At 37.8% G+C, this 19,422-nt stretch overlaps 2 protein-coding genes across 3 annotated transcripts in view; both read left to right on the forward strand.

Moving 5' to 3' along the window:
- The first annotated feature begins 445 nt into the window (after window positions 1–445).
- Window positions 446–9,935, forward strand: ARL9 (ADP ribosylation factor like GTPase 9). Of its 2 annotated transcripts, none has more exons than XM_032213265.1 (4): window positions 446–724; window positions 3,525–3,693; window positions 4,282–4,457; window positions 8,046–9,935. In XM_032213265.1, the coding sequence occupies exons 1-4, from the start codon at window positions 551–553 to the stop codon at window positions 8,223–8,225; spliced, it is 699 nt and encodes a 232-aa protein (XP_032069156.1). In that variant the 5' UTR covers window positions 446–550; the 3' UTR covers window positions 8,226–9,935. The 2 variants fall into 2 exon arrangements, with proteins under 2 accessions (XP_032069156.1, XP_032069157.1); XM_032213266.1 differs by lacking the exon at window positions 446–724 and adding an exon at window positions 739–811.
- A 379-nt stretch (window positions 9,936–10,314) lies between these two features.
- The window catches only part of THEGL (theg spermatid protein like), a 32,439-nt gene continuing 23,331 nt past the window's right edge, over window positions 10,315–19,422 (forward strand). Inside the window, exons 1-3 of the mRNA XM_032213264.1 lie at window positions 10,315–13,645; window positions 15,606–15,636; window positions 18,183–18,236. Of these exons, the coding sequence (XP_032069155.1) occupies window positions 13,627–13,645; window positions 15,606–15,636; window positions 18,183–18,236 (104 nt within the window). The 5' untranslated portion in view covers window positions 10,315–13,626. The remainder of the gene's footprint in view (window positions 13,646–15,605; window positions 15,637–18,182; window positions 18,237–19,422) is intronic.

The following is a 19,422-nucleotide window of genomic DNA, read 5'->3' on the forward strand; positions in this document are numbered from 1 at the left end:
GTGGGTAGAAAATATACCCACTTAACGTGTTCAGAAAGAGCCTAGAATCAATGATCTGTATTTGCGCTCAGGCGATAGCATTGCTGGAGCTCTTGAATCAAGTGGTAAAGCCATTCCTTGCCTAATTTAAAAGAAACTGCATATTAGTGCAACAGACTGAACGCCAAACGCCATGTCTTGCGCAAGTAAAGCGATCCTTTCTCTGGCTGCCCAGAGCCTCTGAGAGATTTTATCGCTTATCCCTCTCGCTCGCTTCAGTGGGAATAACTGCTCCGTAAACGAGTAGGCAGGATCGTGCTTTAGGCCCCAAATCCTACACGCCTGTTGTTCGCACAATACTAAGGCTCATCCGCTTGGAAGAAACCGCAGGGACCCTCCTTCCGGCATAGGTTGTTGGGGACGCAGCGGGGGCGGAGCCCCAACGAGAAGAGGCGGGCCTTGGAATCGGGCTCCGCCTCCGCACCGGAGGGGACCGAAGTAAACGTCGCCGATCTTGTTGCTTCCCGTCCCGCCCGAGCTCCCCGCCCGAGCTCTTTTCTCCCGGGCGGTCATGGCGGGCAGCCTGCGGCAATTCGCGTTCGTGGGCACGGCGGTTGCCGTCACCGGTGGGGTCGCCTATGCTCTTTGGCGCAATTACCTCTCCCCCCAAGAGCCTCCGGGACGCGACGATCAGCAGTCTCGGCTCCGGGTGCAAGAAGAAGGCACAGGGCCGCCGGCGGGACAGGTAGTGAACTCGTGGGAATTAACTTCCAAGGCTGCAAGTAGAGCCCCGTGCATTTAGGCACTGTTCTTGTCAGTAGAAGTCGAACGGGTAAAACTCTAATTACTTGTAACTTTTTTTCTTTAAAAAAATGTAAACTGTTTGCTGCTTCTCCCTTTTCACAAATGGAGTTAAAGAAGAATGGTTCTGGTGGGAACTGTATTTTTGGGACATTTTTCCTAATCTCAGTATTATAACAGTTCTGGTCGGAAAGAGGAAAGCCACGGGGAAAAAAGTAATTCAACATCTACTTTCTGGAAAACCTTGCAAAAGTGGTTTTTTTAAAAAAAGAAGAAGATGGTTGTTGGTTTAAAATTAGGTGTTGGGTTGAAATATGGGAGACTCAGCCTCCTGGAAGTCAAAACATTTGCTCCTGGGTAAGTACAGGTAGGATCAGACCACACTATTGATGGGAGGTTATAAAAGAAGAATGTTGTTGTTAGTTGTGAAGTCATGTCCCACCCATCGCGACCCCATGGACAATGTTCCTCCAGGCCTTTCTGCCCTCCACCATCCTCTGGAGTCCATTTAAGCTCACACCTTCTGCTTCCATGTGACTCCACTCCATCCAGCCATCTCATTCTCTGTCGTCCCCTTCTTCTTTTGCCCTCAATCTTTCCCAGCATTAGGCTCTTCTCCAGTGAGAAGAATAAATAGAAACAAATCTTGCTTTATCCCACCTGCTTAGAATCTGTCCATTTGATTTTGGTTCCAACAGTCACTCAAAGCAAATAATAATCCGTAGAAGTTTTTGTAAAACATAATTTTGTAAGGTATAATTTGTAAGAATTTTAAGTTAGATTTAATTGGGGAATTATATGAAACTAGATTACATTTATTTAAATTAATTTAAAATTTTAATTAATTAGATTAATTGGCAAGTTAGTTTAAACGTGCCAATATACCACTACCCTAAGAGGATAATTGGTGTTCATGGTATCTGCTAGTTAGGTCTAGCACTAGAAGAACAGGTGTTGAAAACTATGGCAAGAAGTTACATTTTAACTCTGGTTTCCCACTAATTTTTCCAATGGGAACATTTATTTCTATTATTGTTGGATCCTCATCTGTTTGGAAATTGTTTGGGTTTTGCCCCAGGCGTTGGAAACAAAAACAATTCTTCCATTTCAATGTTCCACCAAACATGGTCATATCACTTTGTTTTCCAACTATACTCATTTGTTTGCAGGCCTGATTACAACTTGATTGCATTTGAAGATTTTTTTTTTTAATAAGGAGCTACTAAAAGGTTATACATCAACTAGTAAATTTATACAAACTTAGCTTTTGGAATAAATACATTGAGGAAGAAAAGTGGCCAAGACTGTAACTCCAGATTTTGTAAGCTCTTGGTTCTTTTTAACTATCTGAAGGCAGGCATAGATCTTAACCATTACAGATTTATTTATCTCTTTGAGATCATGAAAGGCTTAGATAAAATCAGTCAGGTAGAATCCTATTAATGCAGAGTGGAAAGAGATAAGAATAGAAACCTTCCAGAGGGCTAGCCCTCCTTTGTTTTACCTTGGTATCTTAGCAATTTGAATGCCAAATCAACATAATAGTGAGCCATTTGGATTTGTTTGTTTCATTGCTGTTGTGTACACATATCATTTTCTTCACTTGATACAAGTTTCTGTTATGAGATGACTATCAATATATGCTCTTCTTATTTATAGAGGGAAATCCAAAAATCTGTTGTCTTTGTTGGCTGGTGCATTACATGGAGGCAAATTAATGAAGGAAGCCATTTTTTTGTTTCAGTTGCCTTTCCAACATCCTAGCATGTTTTGCACATCCATTCTGGATACTTTTATAATATTTGCACATTATTGGCTGAGGCCGATTTAAAGACATGAAAGATTTTAGATTGAGAAGACTGGTTTGTCTGTTTTGATATGTTACTATTGATGGATTTGGTACCCATTATGATTTTTTAGGATGGGAAATATTTGACCCTCTGGATTTGGTCATTATACGTTTGATTGGTTAAGGCAGCCCAAATTCCAAGAAGACATGTTTTGTAGAGCTACAATGCAGAACATCCTTGGTTATATTGGCTGCCTGACTTGAAGTTTAGTAACCACTGGAGCAGAGGTGTCAAACTGGTGGCCTGCGGGTCAGATGCGTCACTTGCAGACCGTGCCCACTCCCGCTCCTCAAATGAGGAAAACATAGCAATACGCCATATGAGAGCAATGTGAAGTGGCAAGTTCGACACCCGTGCACTAGAGGATCACCAGATACCTATCCCAGCTGTAAATGATGATATCAGTATAATTTTCCGAGTATTACGCATGTTTTGGATAGTAGTTTATAGGCTTGTCTTTAATTATAATCCCTTTGTGTAGTTTTCTAAGGTCCAGATTTCTTATCTACTTTTACTTGTCTGCTTAGAACTCTTAAGTATCTATCAACCCAACTAGCTACTCCAATTATGATCAGAAACAGTGAACTACGATTCAACAATTGCTATAACAACATTTGGAAAATTAGCTATTTCGGTTTCTAAACATCTTTTGTCACTTGTAACAATTTTATGCTGATTTAGCCAAAACAAATCTAATTAAAACATTTGATAGATACAGTACTTACATTGAATAATGTAACTATGCTGACCTGGAATTCTAACCCAATTTATGTGTAGTCGGTATATGTATGGTCAGTCACTAGTAAGGAAGGTTGACCACATAATCACCACTCCATTATTTTATTTGTTCAAATGTCTACTTTTCTGATAATTGTTTTGTCTTGTATTTTGTAGGATATACCATCCAACAAGCAAATCTTGGTTCTAGGCTTAGATGGGGCAGGAAAAACCAGTGTTCTCTATTCACTAGCAACTAACCACGTAAAGCGCAACACAGTTCCCACCAAAGGTTTCAATGCAGTGTGCGTCAACACAGAAGAAACAAAGATGGAATTCCTAGAAAGTAAGTATAGCTATCTTATAAGAAACACATTTCACATTTGCGAACCGATAGGGAAAGTAAGTGAATACCATCCCTGACACAGACATTCAATTTAAAAAGTGCTGTGTCATAAGATCCATCCCATCTATTGGTCATTAAAGAGAAGTCATATTTGTCAGGGTTCCAAATAGCATCCAAAAGTAAATCAGAGTCCAAAGCAAAGTATTGCTCAAATTTTGTTATGGCTACATAGCATCTATCTCCATACAATCCCCCTCCCATTTTCCCACAATAGAAAATGCATAGTAGAATAATAAAAAGTGTGGCAGGGCAAAAATCCAAAAAAAAAAAAAGATGGATGCAGGCCTGACAATATTATCATTTTTTATTCTATATCTTAATTCCAGTTGAATGTATGCACTTTAACAGTATTTTTCTGCTATATTTTGAATTATGCATGATAACTTTTGGCAAGATTTTCTATCATGTACTTCAGCATTTCCATGAAATGAGTTTGAAACGTAGCTGCCTCCCGTTGAAAGTTTTACTATGCTGATGGGAGTTTTAATTGATAATTGCTGATTCTTTTCCTATATTATTGATTTACAGTTGGGGGCAGTGAGTCTTTAAGAGAGTATTGGAAGATGTATATGCCGAGAGTCCTGCTGCTGATCTATGTTGTAGACTCAGCAGATCACGAACGCTTCCCAGTTGCAAAAACACTTCTTCATCAGTTGGTCCAGAATAATTCTACGTTGCCAGTAATGATTCTAGCCAATAAGCAGGTAAATATAAGCTGTAGAACCCAGAGCAGAATGGTAGCTTTCTGGTGAGTGTGTGAGAAACCTTAATTCTATAACAAGAGTATCATTCAATAATTTCTATAATGGTTCAGTGCAGGAAGAAAGGATCAGAGTTGTGGTCCTTGATTATAATCAATTTGTCTTAATGGTATTGCATTATTATTTATGCTGCACTTTCTGTAAGTAAAATTAATGGTTTGGTTCAAACAATGACCCTTTGGTTTTCATTTCTAGCAAAATATGTGCCCAGCTATATATACTACTGTATATATTGATGTGCTAATAGTATATGGTAGCATTGTTTGTTTGTTTTGGGACTTCAACTCAGTCTTGATGTCTGGTGACTACCTGGTCTAGTCCCTGTACTTTTCTTGCAAATATTTTTTGAAGGTGGTTTGCCTTTTACAGTTTCCTAGGTCTATGCTATGGTTTTCCTAGTTGCAATGTATGGCTGTGAAAGTTGGACCATTAGAAAGGCTGAGCACCAAAGAATTGAGGCCTTTGAACTATGGTGCTGGAGAAGACTCCTGCCAGTCCCTTGAACTGCAAGGAGATCAAACCGGTCAGTCCTAAAGGAGATCAACCCTGACTGCTCTTTAGAAGGCCATATCCTGAAGATGAATCTCAAATACTTTAGCTACCAAATGAGAAGGAAGGACTCATCGGAGAAGAGCCTAATTCTGGGAAAGATTGAGAGCAAAAGATGGAGACAACAGAGAATGAGGTGGCTGGATGGAATCACTGAAGCAGTAGGCATGAGCTTAAATGGACTCCAGAGGATGGTAGAGGACAAGAAGGCCTGGAGGAACATTGTCCATGGGGTTGCAATGGGTCAGACACAACTTTGCAGCTGACAACAACAAGGACTGAGAAGAATAACTGAACTGACCCAGCTAAGCTTTATGCCTAAGACTGGATTAAAACTCATGGTCTCCAGTTTCTAGCCTGGTGCCTTATCCACTACACAAAACTGGGTCTCCATATAGGAGCATGGTAATGGCCAGGACAGTGGCTTCAAATCCCCGACAAGCTTCCTGACCCATATTTTATAGACCTCTTGTACTTACATACGGCAAAGTATATGTAATTTCTATCTATAAAACCTAAATACTGAATGCTATTCTCTGGTATCATTACTGTAGTTGGGATTATTTAAATCTCAAAAATCATTGGACTTTATCTCAGAATTAAAGAGACAATTGTTGAGACAGATGTGATAGCATTTACTAAGATATTTGCCAAAGCCAGATAACAGTAATATGTTAGGTAAAGTTTGTTCTTCAAAGGTTTTCAGCTTCCATTTTAAAACTTTTCCTAGTTATCTCCTGGTTGGAATGAGCAAAAATATATTCTAAAATCCTATAAAATGTATTTTTTTAACTATACGCTTTACCTTTTAAGTTCCTTGGATTCTGCTTTCGTTAGTAATTGCATACAGGTATTCCTCAACTTACAACCATTTATTCAGAGTTATTGCGGTGCTGAGTTATGCTCACACTTACAACAGTTATCCAATGTCTCTTGTGGTCACATGATCAAAATAGGGCCCTTGGCAAGCGGCATGGATTTATGATGGTTGCAGCATCCCAGGGTCATGTGATCCTTGTTTTTAATTTTCTGACGGCCTCTTATAACTAAAATCAATGGGGGAAGCCAGATTTGCTTTGCTTAATGAACTCAGGGATTCGCTCAATGACCACGGCAAAAAAGGTTGTAAAATAAAGTGTGGTTCACTTAAGAACTGCCTCACTGAGCAAGACGTCTCAAATGTGGTCATAAGTCAAAGACTATCTGTGGCCAATAACAGCTTTCAATCAACTCTCAAATACAATAGAGAGAGAGCCTCTCTTGATTCAGATGTCCAAGAAAAGGTTCAATGTTATCTAAAAACTGATGACAGAATTTTTTTTGATAAATATCAAAATTATCATCTCAGTAGCTTCCTATAGCGGCAAAGAGCAGCAGAGAAAGAATAGAAACTTGTGAGGTCTCGCGATACAAATGCTTAGCAGAAATCATCTACTGTAAATCTGCGATGGTATTATTGCTACAGATAGGAAGGGATCCATCCATCTCTATTATTTTGGTGGGATCTACCAGAATAAGCTGTGTTATTTTGGCGTGATCTACTTATTTATTTTCTCTTTTAAGACAGTTGCTAATCAGTAAAATTATAAAAGTGATATGCAAAAAGCAAATCCATCTAGTCAATTTACTTCTCATGTTATCAAATCAATAAGAAAAGCAAGGAACCTTGAAGCAAGTTATCTATCACATACAAAAAGTCTTATGCCATCCTTAGAAAATTAATCTGTAAGACTTTTGCTTGACTCTCATTTGGGGCTTAGTTTCTCAGCCTCGGGGCAGTAATAGAGGACTACCTTTTTGTATTTTATCTTACAGGTAAGAACTGTGAACTTAGAATTGAAACTGAAAAGATCCAGGCAGATAACCTTTTTTTACCACAAGGCTTGTTAATTGATTTTATATTTTCTGACACCAAAAATCTGTACAGGGCCCCAGCAGGTGTTGTCACAGGGATCCATTGTGCACAAAGAAAAGGATTGCTTTAAGCACAAGCTCTTTGAAGATGAGATCAGTTGCTCCAGACTTCAGAGATAAAACAAATCCAATACAAAGTAATATTACAGCATTTTAATCTGTTAGGATATTCAATTACAGAATTTAAAATTGCTATCTTAGAGCAATCAAATTTCTCCAGCATCATACAGCTGAATTCATATCCATCAAAAGTCTATCTCAGAGAATCTTAACCCACACAATGGATTTTTAATCTTTTGTATGTATGTTAACATGCACTTTCAATCACTGTTAATTGCTGGTGACTGCCTGAATTAGTCCTTGCAATTTTCTTTGCAAATCTGAAAGAGAAAACATCTTCCTAATTTTTATTCATTTGGAGAAAAAATTAAATATCATCCTGAGAAATATTTCAGCATGTACTGTCTCTTATAAGTTCAGTGGAGAAAAAACAATGGAGAAGATTCCATTCAGAAAAGATTCCATGTAAGGAACATTAATTATATATGAGAAAGTTAAACAGTCAGATCTGGTTAAAATGTGGATGAGATACCCTCAAGAATTTGCAGCAATGTAGATTGAAAAGAAATAATGGAAGAAGACAAGTGTTTCCACATTGCATCTGTATCTAAATAGGAAACAGATATAGCTAAGATTGATCTTCCTACAGGTTTGTTGAATTTCTTATGCATCAATCACTGTCCTAACAGATTTCCCCCTCCCCCCAGTGCTTGAACAACAGAAAAATGCTGCTTCTGGGACGTGTGTGGCCCAAATGACAGCTGTAAATTTGGTCTTTTTTGAATGCCTATATTTTAATGTATGTAGATTACTTACAGTACATCTTGTGTAAAGGACTCATCCCATGAAAAACTTGTATAATAAAATAATAAATTCTTTGCCCCTAGGAATATTGTTTCTTCATAGTTTTACTAGGTGTTTTGACAGGTCTGTGAGGGAGATGATTGTAACCCTGCTTTGAAAAAGCCAAACTGAATAGATTAATGTCTCTTTTCTTTTGTCGGACAGGATCTTGCAGACGCATATTGTATCACAGACATTCATGATGCTTTGGCTTTATCTGAAATTGGAGACGAAAGGAAGATATTTCTGATTGGTACACATGTGGCAAAGGAGGGCTTAGAGATCTCTTCCGGCTTGAAAGATACCCGGGAACTGATTACACAGCTGGTGTCAGAAATTGTGTGATAATGAGACGGAATGGAATGCCATAATAGGACATGGAATGGCAACTATGAGTAGCTCTCTTCTAATCTTGATGGCAGTCAGACCCCAGATACAGAATTGCTAGGAAAATGGTTTTGAAATGGAAAGAAATGTTTTGTTTAGAAGTGCTTTAGCAGAAAAGAAGACAGTATGCTCTGAGAGCCCAACATTTCTACATGAAATATGTATTTCTCCGAAACATTTCTTTTTCTAGGTTGTTTCACATGTGATCACTCCTTCAATTTAAATGCATATTTCTGTGTCAGCTTTCCTTTAAAAAAATACTATTGTGTAGCATTTCAGAGGAGGCCAAAGTTGCTAACCTGGCTAAATACTTATTATCTCTAATATACAGGGCATAGAGAAAAAATTATAACCTAAGAGTGTTTTAGGGACTAGAGATTTCATGTTCAAATAACTCTGGAGGTTATAAATTATTTTCTTACTTGAGAAAATTTAATGGAAAACATATATAGAAGTATACCTATTCATGATCTTTCCTTGGGACACTCCAGGGGAGAATAATTAAGCAGAACTACTCCACAGTTCTTTTAGTATTATCTCAGTTTTGTTTATTAACAATGCTGAATTCAATTCTGGAATTAAAAAAAAGTAGGATATAGTAGTGATACTTTGGACTTTGGTGTTTGAGGAGCCCTTTTCGAAATACGATTAGACAAGAAAACAAATTTACAGATTACAGAAAAAACCTAGATCCCTCACTTGAGGCAAAAATAACCAAGTTCAAATTATATTTTAAACTTAAGATGGACCATTGAGAAATCTATAATTCTGGGAAACTGGCAGGAAAGATGATGGACTTGATTACAGAAGTGGTGGGGCACCACTGAAAGGTCTAAATTTTAGGGACAGAAAACATCCTGGAGAAAGTCTAGGAGATATAAACATCTTAATCTCCACTACCAGTAAACTCCATGCTCGCATTTCATCAGCTTTAGCATGTGTTCAATTACCATCTTTAAAATTTGGTTCTACCAATTTCTTCACTAATGTTTATTTACTATTTAATCCCTCAAAGTCGTATTTCTAAAATCAAGAGAAATGAGACCTTCAAAACTGGCTTTTCAGTCAAATAACCAAATTCCAAGGCCAGTATTAATAATAGTAGGATATTATTAGATTATTATTAGATAGGAGGACCCAATAATGTGGCTGTGTTCCAGCATTTTAACATCTCAGACTTCTGCCTAATCGGGTTGGTTCATTGGAAATCTAAAGATAAAAAACATTGATATGGCAAATGAGTGAGAATTGATATGAGAATGAATAGGGTGGTGTTTGCTTCAATTGGTAAAATTTACCCTGAAGATCTTCAGTAGATCTACTCCAGGTGATAGGGTACACTCACCTTTTTGTGCTCCAGAGGAACTTCTATTGTAGAGTTCATGCTGATTTCTGAAAATTCAGTCCCTGTTTAAATTTTAGTATTAACTTCCACCTTGACAGTAATCACTTATCATTAATAGACTCCTTTTCCTTGAGTCTACAGAATAGGACAGCTGCCTCTCAACCTTGCCCCCATCTGTTTTGTCCCTCATCTGATAGATACCATCCAATACAGTCTAGTACAGTGTTCCTCAAAGTGTGATCCTTTCAGGAGTCTGCAAAATGAAAAATATGTGCCAGCTTATGTTGAAAAACAATACATTATTAAAATGCCATCAAATGAAATGAAGCACATGTCAATTTAATACAGTAAATGTTGATGAATGTAACCTGTGCAAGTAACAGCTATTTTGGGGTTCTTTGTAAGTGTTAAAAGTGGGAAGGAACCCTGGGGGGGGGGGGAGGAAGAAACATTATTTTACTTTTACTGCATCTTAATTTCTTAAATCGTAGTTCAACCATTTGAAACAAATCATTGGTATAATCAAGGATACTTTTAACATTTTTTGCCACTGTTCAAAAAAGTGACTGATTTACCTCAGAACTGCCTAATCAAACTCCAACCCATTGTTCAAATAAAGAGCCCAAACCTTGGTTTGTAAGAATAGTGTTTGAGTGAAGGCTATATTAACCCAGTTTATAGAAGTGCTCAGTTCAGCAATGATTCTCCCTATCATGAAACATTTCTTATACTAAAAGTGTGATAAAAACATTCCTTAGAGAGAAAAGACAATACTATACATTAATGAAATAGAGTTCTAACAGGCAGTAACAAATAAAGATGATTGTTCTGGCATTTTATATTATGCATCCTTTGGTAGTGATTCTCTTGGCTCACCATATCTGATGCATACCCAGGTTGGTCCCCAGCTTCACATAACCAGATCTAAAACTGATTTTCCTGTTTTAAAAATGGTAGACCCCAGGTCAAAATAGGATTATGCCAGAATGGTTGAAAACAAATCCTTATTGATGAGTCTCTCTGTTAGCCCTCCTACTTACTGCCATTAATAATTTTTCACCCCAAAGAATTGGATAATTCTATCACTTATTATACAAGTAAGGTGATGGGCAAAACCAATTAATTATTGCCTAATTAAATTAAATAGTAAATTCTATGCTCAATTTTTGACCATAAACTTTTATGGACTGCTTGTATTCGGAGAATATCTTGGTCCCTGAACCAGCATGCTTTGGACCAGGATATTCCACCATGGATCAGTGTGCAATTCTGCACCATTTAGCTGCAAAGTATTCCTAGCCTAATGTTGCTCTCATTTAGGTCCTTGAGAAGAGTCTATGAGGAAATTACCTGCAGCAAGCATCCATTGATCATCACTTGTCAAATTTTGCTACATCAAAATGCAACATGGGTTAGAGGCAATTGTAATGGCAATTTAACAACTCTGTCCACAGACAGGTCGAACAGTGTGATAACCTTGACACTTTATTGTTTAACCTCTGCATAAATGACATTGATGTAGCTCTTTTTATACTAGTAGTTCCACTACTCCCAACACTTGCCCATTAACCTATTTCAATTCTCTTGTACATAGGAGATGCATCCATATTATCAGTAATTTGAAAGGATCTTCAGAGGTGCCTAGCTGCTATAATGACCTGTCCTAGGAAATTTCTTGATATCAACTATTATACTCTCAAGTTTAGATATCTTTAGAATACACCTTAAGTCCCTTGTTAAATGGAAAATTAACTAATTGATTAGGTCAAGATTGGACAGGAGAAATAAGAGGCAGTTGAGGATGTTTTATTATAATATCAGTTTTATAGTCCTGCATGCTGGCTTAATTCTCCTGTGCTACATTTTCTACTAGGTAGACAAGATAAGCATTTCATATCTGAGCTCTGGTACCAATGTTACTCAATAGCTACATTTTGTTCTATTAAATACAGTATGAAAATCTGCTTTGGGCTGAACTCAATAAACTGGGGTTGTCACCAAATCTATACAGGGTTATACAAATCTAACCTTTGATTAACAAGGGCAATTCTGGCACTCTGGTTGCTATGGATAAGGAAATCATTGCAGTCATCAAGCAAGGATATCACATGATTGCCATTTGCAATCTTCTGCCATGTTCTCCATTGACTTTGTTGGAAATCAGCAAATAAGGTGCCAGTGGTGGCCGCCTGAGGGCGGGATGCTAAAATGGTAGAAATTCCAGGACTAGGCAAAAGTACCACTGTTCAAATGGTTGCTAAATGAGTGATTGTTAAGCAGGAAGCACCTTAAACATCCATTAGATTGTCAATTATGCCACTTTGTTCCATTTGTAACAAATACAGCTTGGTTCCTCAAGCTATAAACTCAGGGTGACATTTCATTTTAGTTTTACAAAAATATTAACAATTTTGATTTGATTTCAGGCTTAGCTGGTTGGTATATTTTAGATAGTTTATATGGCTCTTACCTCCTATTTTTATATTGTATTATATAATTTATTTGCTATGTTATCTCATGGTTTTGAATTTCTGTTTGTTACATTGATTGGTCATTTAATAATACTAGCAGTCTTAATATAAATTCCTTGAAGAATTGAGAGTGTCTTGAAAAGTTTAAGTATCCCATATAAATTGGGATAATGTCTTTATTTTTCATATAACATCATACGTCTTGTTTTTATTGTTGTAATAACTTTATAGTCCACTCAAAAAAGTTGCGGTCAAAACTGTTTGTGAAAAGATGAATCTGGCTTTGTATTTCCAAGGTCTCAGCCAATTCAGATGTGATACCAAGCACCTTCTTTTGCCGATTTTCACATAAACTGCTGTCACTTTTAAAGAGTCAGCCGGAATGACCCAAGCGGTCAAAACCCAATCTTCAAAAATGGGTTCTCATCTTTTAAAATAGTGCGGTAATGTTTTAAAATAGTTCCTCCACCCAGTTTTCTGTCTTAAGACCATAAGCCTGGATATTTCAGTGTAAAAGTGTGCCCCTATGAATTGGGGGCAGGGACAATTAATGGGAAACATTTCCTGTGAAATATTAACGGTAGAGAACTCTCATTCTTTGCTTCACTGTGTGGCATGTTTATCTTTCACAACTCTTGATGGCCTTGGCTGGAGAAGCCTGATGGCTCCTGTGATCTAATCCCATTCAGTATCGTTGCAATTTTCAGCCTAGAGGTACTTTCAGCAACGCAATAAAATTATTTTAAGAAATATTTGGTGGTGATAGTAGTGCTAGGTTACACTGACATTGGCAAGAAAATGTAACAGAAGACGCTACTTTTGTTTTTAAAACAAGTTTAAAAACTTTTTTAAAAAATTGTAATAATAAAAATTTTACCAAACTTTTCTAAAATGTTTTCTGCTTGAATGTGATTTTTTTTAAAAATTAAATCAGAATCTTTTTTAATTATGCATTTTACTGATATAAAAGTATTGTACCGTGTTTCCTGCAATGACCTCTCCTTTTTTTGCTAAGACAAATGCATCCGAAAGAAGGTGATAGAAATGTCTTGACTTCCTTTCCTTGGTTTTTCATATTTTTAGAGCAATGTTTCTCAATCCCGGCAAATTTTAAGTCATGTAAATTTCAACTCCACGGCTGCATGACTGAGGAATTCTGGGAATTGAAGCCCACATGGCTTACAGCTGCTGAGGTTGAGAAACACTATTTGAGAGCAAACAGATAGTGAATATTCATGTTAGATATAGTAACAAGGGGAATCAAAGCAATGTTAATAATTGCACAGAATCCTCTTGCATAGAAAAGCAACTAAATCGAAAGGGCGAGCCGAAGCGACTGGACTGCACTGTTAAGATAACCTGCGGATTCTAGGCGCCCTCCCACGGCACAAAAAGGAAGTGCAAAGAAAGAGAAACAAACGGCAGTGTTGTCGTGGCGACGGGAACAAAGAAGAACGCAAGGTGCGCTCCCGAGCACCCGCTTTTCTACAACTGCAAGCTGCTGCGTGAGCTAGGAGAAGCAGGGCTATTCATATCGCGCAGGATGGTCCAGCAACGATCGGGTCAGTAAAGGGTACACCGTCTAAAGCGCCACCGTCTTCCCGGGTAGAACCTGCCCTCTGTTGGGCATTGCAATTATGACACCTCGCAGAATGAGACCCCTCAATGCACAGAATAGATTTTCGCGGGAGGGGAAAAGCAAAGATACTATTTTATTTTTACTTTTGATTTAAGAGAAAAAGTGGGTCTTGAAGGACAAGCTATCATCACTATCGTGGCTAAATAGGTCCCTCTCGCTTATTTTTTCTTCTTTGTTTAAAGACAATAAGATTGTACTGATTCCACCGTAAAGGGAGCACTTTGCGCAGCTGGATGGATTTTATGGAAACTATCTTTTATTTTACCACTTGAGCGTAGCTGTCATTTCTCATTGTTTACAAATGGGGTGCAACAAATGTATTTAATGCTGTGCTTAAATGCTGTACTTAAAAAAAACTAATTGTGTAAGTTTCTGAAAATCCCATTAATAATTTGCTTATCAATCCCCATAATGCTCATTTATTTATTTTTAACTCTTTGTGAACTTAGGAAGGCCAGGAGCAGTGCTAATACTTCTGTGTGCAAGCCTTGTCTTTTGAAATCTAGAGATAGCAGCTAGTCTTTTTACTTCTTTTATTTACACCCATGTACTATTTAATTTTTTTATTGCTGTAATAGCTAGAATTTATATATCACATGGAACTGCCTTTGCCACTTAACCACCAACTGGTAATTAACTAAATAAAATAGTTCTCCAACCCACATCCCCTGTGCGGCAGCCATCCAGTAAAATCCTTTAGAAAATAAATTTATTGGGCCTCAAATTTCAGAACCAATATAGGCAATAGTTTTATGGTAGCCAAAAACTCAGAGATTGGTAGCACTCTTTCTGACTTAACAAATTTTTATTAAAAGGCAGTAGGTTCTGTGAACTACAGTTCATTACAAAATTATTAGAACAAAAACAATAAAAAACCAAAAGAAAAATACATCGTTCATTGAATTAAGCCCTTATTTCTTCATTATATGAGATACCTGAAAGTTTAAGATAATTGTAATTCCTAGCATTCCTAGCTAATGGAGCTCAAGTGATGCTCCCGATATTTTGGGATGATGATTATTATTCAATTATCAGAGTGTTACAAACAAATACAATCATGTAGACAGCTCCAAAAATAAATGATCTATGTAACTATTAACCATGCCAGAAAAGTTGCACATAGGGTGTATTACATAGGATAAACTTCCATAGCACTTCTCAGGACCATATAAATCCATGGAGCAAGGGTTCCCATTCTGGGGTGCTCCACTCCCAGGGTGTGTAGGATAGAATTTCAGGGACTACAACGAAGAATGGCTTGTGATCTTTTGTGATGAGTCACAAGTCACAATTATTTTTGTACAGGGTATGAACATTAACCAAACATTTCCTGAGGGAGTGGACCATAGAAAAGATTGGAAACTACTGCCATAGAGAATAATATACTCTCTTTTTGTATTATAAAGCATATCCTGCTTAAGGTGCTGAATAAGGGAATCATGCTAATATTTGCAGCCCAAAACAAAAGTCTTTTTGGTACCTTAGAAGCAAATACTAATATTAGTTACAAAAGCTTAACTAATGAATTCAAGAATATATTAGCATTCAGGATGCTGCATGTCTCTTGGATGTTTAATGTAGCTGCAGAACTAGCTGTGCCCTTTGGACCTCAGAAACCCAGAGATTCATGGCATTTTTATGAGCCCTATTAGCACTTTATCAATAAGAATTTTCATTGCTAGGACTTCAGTTGTTGGTTGCTACTTTGGCAATGTCCCACAGAGGTAGAAAAGGATTGGAGGATTGAATTAATGGACTCCATGTGTCATCTTGTTGATTTAATCCCACTCCCAAGCATTACTGAATTACTTACAACATATAATTAACTATAGAATATGGACATCATTTTCAGATCCATTTGTTCTTTTCTGCTTCTCTTGCAGCTAGTCCCCATGGGTTTCATTCAAATGAATGGTAAGATAAAAATCATCAAGCTCCTATATCTAAGTAGTTTTATATAGATACATTCAGGAATTGCAGAGTGATATCCAAAGTGATACATTCAGGCTTCAGTTTGCAAAACAGGACATGCCTCTCCTTTTCTGAATTCCTCCCCAATATTTGAATCAGAATGATTACAGAACTGAGTTTGAGGATGTGAAGGCATTCTAGAAAGGGGAAAAGTTATCTTGTCTTTTCCCATGATCAATTGGGAGGAAAAAAATCTGAATGTATTTATTTATCTTGACTTTTTGGGTAACCAGTGAGTCTTCTAGTATGCATGATGTCATAATTATTTTCAATTGTTTTGCAGTAGCTGGCCTGCAGACTATCTTGATTCTATGAAAATAAATTTAAAATAATTAAAATAATTATGGAAAGTAATAACGTATAATACTAGCAGGAAACATATGCTGTACCCCTGAGAAGGTAGATGATGACTTCACAATCATTTCTTCCTCAACACATTGCTCATAGATGTTGATCAGGTTTAATTTTGCATTTCAATTATTGTAGCAGAAGCAGAACTGGAGAGAACTGCTAACTCTCTTTCTCCTTCATTGTCAACTTATCCATTATCACTCTTATTTCTCTAGTTTATACATATGGGTCAGAGATATTGTACAGAAGAATCAGGGACAAAAATGCTATCAATTTTAATATTAGTCTTTATTTGGGATATAACAGCCATATTTACTGTATAAGGAAGAATTCACAGAGAGTGTCAGAATGTTGACAATACCTATTTGACATAAATTTAGATTTAACTTTAATTGCGTAGAAGATTACTTTACAGTTAAATTGTTGCTCATAAGAAAACTAGAAAAAAATTATCAGGGCTCAGACAGTGACCAATTTAGTTTAATATTTTGTTCTAGCCAGTTTAGTGGGTGGAATTGCACTTGAGAGGTTACATTTTGTGTTTCCTGACTTTTTTTCTTCTCTACGTAGGACAGTTGATAGCAAAGAAAATGGTTAAATGTTTGGGCAGAAAAATTAACTAATACTCTGGGAGGCAGTACCTAGAGGCCTAAATTCTGTCCTACCACACATTTTGTACAACAACCGATGGTTGTTTTTCCTACTGGGAAGTGATGCTGGTTGGGAGAAGAAAGGACAAAAGGAAACCCATCAGTAGCTGATCTGAAACTGTCCCCTATTAAAATTTGTAAGACTGCAACACCACCTAGCCTTTTTGCTTGAGTGTAATAAACACTCATCCTGGGCGAAGTATATATACTTTGCTGTTGACTCTAACAAAGTGAGTGTCCAAAAGAGCACTGATCCCATTCCTTCGTGCACTGGCGTGTTCGCACATTGTACACTCTGATATACAATCTGGAACTACAAGCTTGACAAGCTTATTTTTAGCCTGTGTTGCTAATGGCTGAAGAAGGAAGATCTTTCTGTCTCTTTCACAGTGTCTATCACTGGCTGGGAGAAAGATTCTTCCTCCTTCCATGGCAACTATTCTCAAGCTCCTCTCTCTTAACACCATTATGAACTGGAGGTTGGTGTTTGGCTGGCAAGGAATGTTTCTCCTTGAACAAGTCTCAGCCTGAATTAAAGGCCTACCACCCCAATGTATCAGTGCCTCTCAATGAAGCTTTTGCCTAGAAGCAAGATTTATACATGGTAAAACCCTATTGGAAATTAAATGCAATCAGCTAAATGTATTATCTGGGTTTTTGTATCAAATGAGCTTGCAATAATAATATATAATCTCCTTGTTTAAGGTTTATTATTTATAGGCCGCCCTTTTCCCTGAGGGGATTCAGGGCGGCTTACAATTTATAGGGAGGGGAATACAAAACAATAAGACATAAACAATACATAAATTAAAATAGAACACAACATTCATTCATCATTCGGGTGGGGACGGATTACAATCTTTATCCCCAGGCCTGACGGGATAGCCAGATCTTGAGGGCTGTGCGAAAGGTCTGGATGGTGGTGAGGGTGCGAATCTCCACGGGGAAATCGTTCCAAAGGGTCGGAGCTACTACTGAAAAGGCTCTCCTCCGCGTAGTTGCCAGTCGACACTGACTGGCGGATGGAACTCGGAGGAGGCCTAATCTGTGTGATCTAATAGGTCGTGAGGAGGTAATTGGCAGGAGGCGGTCTCTCAAGTACTCAGATCCACTACCATGGAGGGCTTTATGGGTGGTAAGTAGCACCTTGAAGCGCACCCGGAGATCAACAGGTAGCCAGCGCAGCTCGCGGAGGATAGGTGTTATGTGGGCGAACTGTGGGGCACCCACAATCACTCGCGCGGCTGCATTCTGGACTAGCTGAAGTCTTGTTGATTCCCTCTCAGTGCTCCCAGAGCAGATCAACAGTAATGGAAGTTAAAGATCTGAAGGAATGCAGCTCTGGTATTTGCACTTGGTATAATTAAATGCAAGGCATGCTTGGAAGTTGCTCAGTGGAATTGGGAAGATTTGTCAGGCTGTAAAATTTTAGACAATTGACTTTCCACCCCATCACCATGTAATGTTTTTAAAAAAATCATTTTCCAGGTTACAAGACCTTGCAAAACCAAAGCCAACCAAAGACGTATGGAATTATCATCGGTGAGTTAGATATCAAGGTATAGTTAGCTACAGATAAATCCTCAATTTACAACCATTTGTTTAGTAACTATTCAAAGTTACAATGGCGCTGAAAAAAGTGACATAAATGGTCTTCACATTTATGACTACAGCAGCATTCCCATGCTCACATGACCAAAATTTGTCTGCTTAGCAACCAGCATGTGCTTGTAATGGTCTCAGCATCCTGGGGTCATGTGATCACCATTTGCAACCTTCCCAGATGACTTCTGAGAAGTAAATTGTCAGAAATGTCATTGGGGAAAGATGGATTCTCTTAATGACTGCATGGTTTGCTTAACTACTGCAGCGATTAACTTAACAATCACGGGGGTGGGGGGTGCGGGAGGCTGTAAAGTTGGTCATGAGTCATTTAACTACCTTGCTTAGCCACATAAATTCTGGTTGCAATTCTGGTCCTAAATCATGGACTACGTGTGGACTTTAAAGTGTTTTTTAGGTGTGGTGGTCAGAACATTTGACATTTACCAGCATATGTTTTAAGTACATTGATGAGGTAGTTGTCATCTGGTCTTGCCTATTCAACCGGGTAGATGAGGTCTTGACAAAATGCCCCATTTATTTTCAGTCAATAAATAAGGCGGCTGCTTGTTTGTCATGCTTCTTAACTTCCCAGGTTACTCCTTACCACCCCAATTTACTTCTGTCTTTTTTGAAAGGAGACTTGCAAAGAAAGCATTGGGCTCTTATCATTCACTATTACCATTTTCTAAAAATGACTTTAGAACTTCATGTCAGTGTTTTCAAAATCGATAAGTTTAAGATATGTGGACTTCAACTCCCAGAATTACCTAGCTAGCCAGCCAAAATGCTGGCTGGGAGTTTTGGGAGTTGAAGTTCACACATCTTAAAGTTACCAAGTTTGAATATGGAGTTCAGATGGTACTAGAGGTTGGGGTTTGATTCTGCAACGTGCTTGCACTGTTTTGTTTTAATTAAAAGAATCTAAACATACTTATACAGACACATAAAGTAGAGAGCTTGGTAGACATCAAAAGAATATTCCAGAGCAGCTGGGTGACAGTAATTACCAACTTGCTTCACACTTCTTTAGCAGGTACAGCACTATATAGAACAATTCAGATACTTTATTCAGTTGACTTATTTCCTCCCTGCTAAATTAACTTCTTAGGTACAAAAGGTATTT

The sequence above is a fragment of the Thamnophis elegans genome, chromosome 3 (genome assembly GCF_009769535.1).
Source record: "Thamnophis elegans isolate rThaEle1 chromosome 3, rThaEle1.pri, whole genome shotgun sequence".
In the NCBI taxonomy this organism is placed as follows: domain Eukaryota; kingdom Metazoa; phylum Chordata; class Lepidosauria; order Squamata; family Colubridae; genus Thamnophis; species Thamnophis elegans.